The sequence below is a fragment of the Ischnura elegans genome, chromosome 7, assembly GCF_921293095.1.
Source record: "Ischnura elegans chromosome 7, ioIscEleg1.1, whole genome shotgun sequence".
Lineage (NCBI taxonomy): Eukaryota > Metazoa > Arthropoda > Insecta > Odonata > Coenagrionidae > Ischnura > Ischnura elegans.
Window position 1 is genome coordinate 79,077,273 of NC_060252.1, and position 4,807 is coordinate 79,082,079.

The window sequence follows — 4,807 nt, forward strand, 5'->3', positions numbered from 1 at the left end:
TAAGACTAACTTCTGTAATTTATGATGACACAGTAAAACAATAGGAGCAACCTAAGATTTATATTGTACTCAAGGAGCAGGCCTATAAATTTCATTTTAACTATTCAGTGTCCTAGTGGCAGTCCCTTACTTGTTACCCAACGCCGATAAAATAACTAGTAAGTGACAGTTTTTCGTCATTTCATCAACGAACTATCCCAAAACAGTCAATTATATTGTACCATTTGCCTAATTTTGTTTTCGATGCTGAATATGTTTTTAAATGGTCACTTGTACTTGGCTGGCAAAATCCTATCATCACCTCCTCGCGGTGCCGGCTGGATATCCAACCAACGATGAAGGTCTTCGACGTCAGACGGAGCGACGCGTCGGTCGAAGTATTCTCGGTCGCATAAATATGCAATGTCGAATCAAACTTTGGATTGTAAGGTTAGGGCGTCCCCCGCAAGCGACGCGCGTCGTCCTCGCCCGAACGGCGTGAGAAATATGCGAAGGCTCCCCGCTAATGGACGGAGCGGGCTAAAGAAGCGAGTCCAAATTCGACTAGCTACTATCAACATCGGTACAATGACTGGAAGAAGTCGAGAACTGGCATCCGCCCTGAAAACACGCCGTGTCGACATAGCATGCGTCCAAGAGACGAAATGGAAAGGAGCCAAGGCCAAGGAGATCGGGGAAGGATTCAAGCTGTACTACAACGGCATACGGACTAACCAAAACGGCGTCGGTATCATCGTCAAGAGCAATCTGTGTGACAACGTTGTCGAAGTCACCCGCATCTCCGATCGTATAATGTCCATCAATATCAGTGCCAGTGAAACCACCCTCAGGGTCATCAGTTGCTACGCTCCGCAAACGGGCTGCCCCGATGACATCAAGGAAGAGTTTTGGGATCAGCTGGATGACCACATCCGATCGGTGGGACCTGATGAACACCTGGTGATTGGGGGTGATCTGAATGGCCACGTTGGATTATCACGCGACGGTTATGAACATCAACATGGCGGATGCGGGCACGGAGCCCGCAATAATGATGGGATTAGAATTCTTGACTTCGCGGAAGCACACGATCTTGCCGTAGCGAATACGTTCTTCAAGAAGAGGCGATCACATCTGCTCACGTAAGCCAGCGGTACACGTGCGTCCCAAATCGACTACTGGATGATACGCAGGCGAGACTTTAAGCTCGTGGTCGATGTAAAAGTTTTACCATCCGACAACGTCGCCCCACAACATCGTCCCCTCGTCATAGACTTGCGGCTGGACATTGGGCAACATCGACGAGTGCGCACGACCGGACCAGCCCATATCAAGTGGTGGCGATTAAACGATAACAAAAATCAACTGAAGATAGCCCTAGATCATCTGAGTGTCGATCCCGACCAGCCGGTGGCTGACCTATGGCGCAGTGTAGCGAACCAGATCCAAGAGGCCGCCTGTGAGGTCCTTGGGCGAACGAAACCAGGAACACGCTTTATCGATAAGCAGGTGTGGTGGTGGAATGAAGACGTGCAACGCATCGTCAAAGAAAAGAAGATGGCCTTCAAGAAGTGGCGCGAGACAAACCATATTGTGGACTATGAACAATACCGCACAAAGAAATCTGCCGCGAAACGAGCAGTTGCTAAAGCAAAGACAGCACACTACGACCAGCTGTACGCCGACTTAGATACACCTGGAGGTGAAAATAAGATCTACCGCCTTGCCAACTCCCGACATCGAGCAACTCAGGATTTTAGCCAGGTCAAATGCATCAAAAACGACGATCACCAGATACTACGAGACCCACCTGCCATCCTTCGGCGCTGGAGAGAACACTTCTCGGCCATCTGTAACACAGAATTTCCCCACCCACCGATCATTAGCGCGGACCCTATATCCGGACCTGTGCAACACATCAGTGAAGCTGAGGTAGCCGCCGCTATCAAGGAGATGAAGAATGGAAAGGCAACGGGCCCTGACGACATTCCAGCGGAAGTGTGGAAGCTACTTGGCCGCAACGGCGTTGTCATCCTCGCCGAGTTATTTAACAACATCATCATTGACAACGAAGTTCCCTACTCCTGGCGGACCAGCATAACTGTGCCCATCTGGAAGGGTAAAGGCAACGTCGCAGAATGCTCCAACTACCGCCCGATCCGGCTTTTATGCCACGCCATGAAAATATTCGAAAGAGTGATTGATGCTAGGCTCAGACACATTGTTCACATCACACCCAACCAGTGTGGATTTGTAAAGGGGACTGGCACAACAGATGCAATACACGCAGCTAGACTGCTCTTGGAGAGGCACCGAGAGAAGAACAAGCCAGTGCATATGTCTTTCCTTGATCTGGAGAAGGCCTTCGATCGCGTGCCACACGACCTTATCTGGCATGCCCTCAGATCTCACGACGTCCCTGAAGTCTACGTGTCATGGGTGAAGCTTCTCTACACCAACGTCACCAGCTCCGTCCGTTGCCCATCAGGAATATCACCGCCTTTCCCAATCACTGTTGGCGTCCACCAAGGATCGGCCCTCTCTCCGCTCCTTTTCATCCTGTGCATGGACACAATCACGGCCTGTCTCCAAGAATCGCATCCTTGGTCACTACTGTTCGCCGATGATGTCTTCCTTGCCAGCACCACCAGACCCGAATTACAGCAGCGAACTCTACTATGGAAGGTACGACTCGACAACTATGGGTTGCGATTAAACATAAAAAAGACTGAGTACATGGAGTGTGGGCCTCAAACCGATGGCACGATCAGCATCGACGGCGACGACCTTGAAAAGGTCGAGAAGTTTAAATATTTGGGCTCTGTCATCAGCAACGATGGAAGCACAACCGCCAACACACGAGCTCGAATCAATGCAACATGGCTGAAATGGCGCCAAGTGACTGGCGTATTGTGCGACCGTCGAATGCCTGAACGATTCATGGCCAAAGTATACAAGACCGTAGTCCGCCCAGTGGCCCTATATGGAGCAGAATGTTGGCCAGCCACAGCAAATCAAGAACAGGCCATGCATGTCATGGAAATGAGGATGCTACGATGGATCCTAGGCATCTCCCGCCTGGATCACATCAGGAATGAAGACATTCGGAAAAGAATGGGAGTTGCATCGATCACAGACAAGATGCGGGAGGCTCGACTGCGGTGGTATGGGCATGTGGTGCGTAGTGATGAGAACTCCGTGGCCAAAACAGCAATGCGGCTGAGTACTGAAGGACGCCGACCACGAGGACGACCAAAGATGCGCTGGCTCGACAAAATTAAGGCGGACATGAAGACCATCAACGCCACGTCAGTAGACGCCCTGGATCGAGCCAAGTGGAGAAGGCTTTGCAGAAAAGCGGACCCTGCAATAGCGCGGGACAAACGCTAGGAAGAAGAGAAGACTTTGGAAAAGTTTAGTACTCATAAGCATGAAAAAGCAAATTCCTTTGGAAATTCCTCAACATAGCAGCATTGTAAAATGTATAGCAACAGCAGTCATATCTGGATATATGTTGGATAGCATTATTATGATATATTTCCAAATATTTAAATTGACTCTGGAGGATAAGCAAGAAAAATAAGTCCTTTTGAGATAAACTACTCTCATGACAATCCAAGGCAGCGTGTTGCGGCAGCTACAAAGTTAGCAGCCAATGCTGTGGCTGCCGGCAGACAGCAGCGAGAGCTCTTTGAGCTCCAGAAAGAGGAGTTAATGAGGAAGATTGTAAATTTAAACTTGCATTTATTTATAATATTTATTGTTTGGGGTTTGGCAAACCTCAGTTATTATTAATGGTATCTCTAACAGAATAAATTGGCGTGTGAAATTGGGATGGATAAGTTTCATGAGAAGGTTAACCCCTCCTCAACCTGGAATTTAGCTGCTACCTCGTGAGCCTCTGCAGCTGCACGTAGGCTGGCCGAGGCAGCAGCTTCATTCTCGGCTGAGAGGCGCTTAGCAGCTGCGGCAGCACTTTCATCCTCCTTCACTTTCATATCCATCATCAGCAGCTCCCGCCACATCTGGCAGATGTATGCTTCTTCTTCCCTGAGGCAACGGACTTTTTCCAACCTCTCTTCAGCATCTCTCTCAACTACACTCCTTTTACTTCCTTAACCGTGCTTAGACGTAGAAGGAGGTACTTCATGTACCTCTGGCACAGCAGTAGCTGCAAGGAGAATGTGGTATTTTACATCCAATTCAATTCTTTTTATTTTAATGGAATCAATTCAAGTGACACTGGAATCACTGACCCTTGGTATTGGAATGTTCATTAATTACATCCAGCATATTAAAAGAAAAATTATTTTTTCCAGAGAAAGATAATAAGACTCAAATGGCCATTGTCATGTGGGTTACAGTTCCACTGATGCAGATTATCATATTTAACTAATTGTCGTAGCGTTTTCCTATATTATTGTATTGATTAGAATGTGGAATAAGCGTTAAATCCTAAATTTAGTGACCACGGGACAAAAACTGACAAAATAATGATAACCTTCTTTAACTGATATTATAGCGGTTTATAAAGCAATTAGGCTATTTTAATGAATATGAATGTACTAAGAAGTCTCAATGCAGGAAATGTCGTATTTATGAAAAGCGCACACTCATAATTATGTACACTCTTCTTCGAATTCATTATAAAAGCACAGATTACACGTACCAAACCGATCAAGATTCGATTACCTACCCTCTACCGTTGGCACCTCGTCCGAATTTGTGCTCAATGGACGGGTAAACGACTTCCAACTCCGGAGTCGTGTCCACGACCTGCGGGACGTATGGTCCTCCCCCAGTTGCCATCCTCTGCTGGTTTAGAGCA

At 47.6% G+C, this 4,807-nt stretch overlaps 2 protein-coding genes across 2 annotated transcripts; both read left to right on the plus strand.

Annotated features, from left to right (window-relative positions):
• Positions 1–567: 567 nt before the first annotated feature.
• LOC124163017 (craniofacial development protein 2-like) lies at positions 568–1,125 on the plus strand. The gene has a single exon (XM_046539799.1). The coding sequence runs from the start codon at positions 568–570 to the stop codon at positions 1,123–1,125; it is 558 nt and encodes a 185-aa protein (XP_046395755.1).
• A 36-nt stretch (positions 1,126–1,161) lies between these two features.
• LOC124163018 lies at positions 1,162–3,794 on the plus strand. Its single transcript, XM_046539800.1, has 2 exons — positions 1,162–2,098; positions 3,790–3,794. Exons 1-2 carry the CDS (start codon positions 1,162–1,164, stop codon positions 3,792–3,794), a joined length of 942 nt encoding a protein of 313 aa, XP_046395756.1.
• Positions 3,795–4,807: the final 1,013 nt, after the last annotated feature.

Bases quoted from the DNA above. Each gene is read 5' to 3' on its own strand.
- LOC124163018 (XM_046539800.1), top strand. From the start codon at position 1,162: ATGATACGCAGGCGAGACTTTAAGCTCGTGGTCGATGTAAAAGTTTTA.
- LOC124163017 (XM_046539799.1), top strand. From the start codon at position 568: ATGACTGGAAGAAGTCGAGAACTGGCATCCGCCCTGAAAACACGCCGT.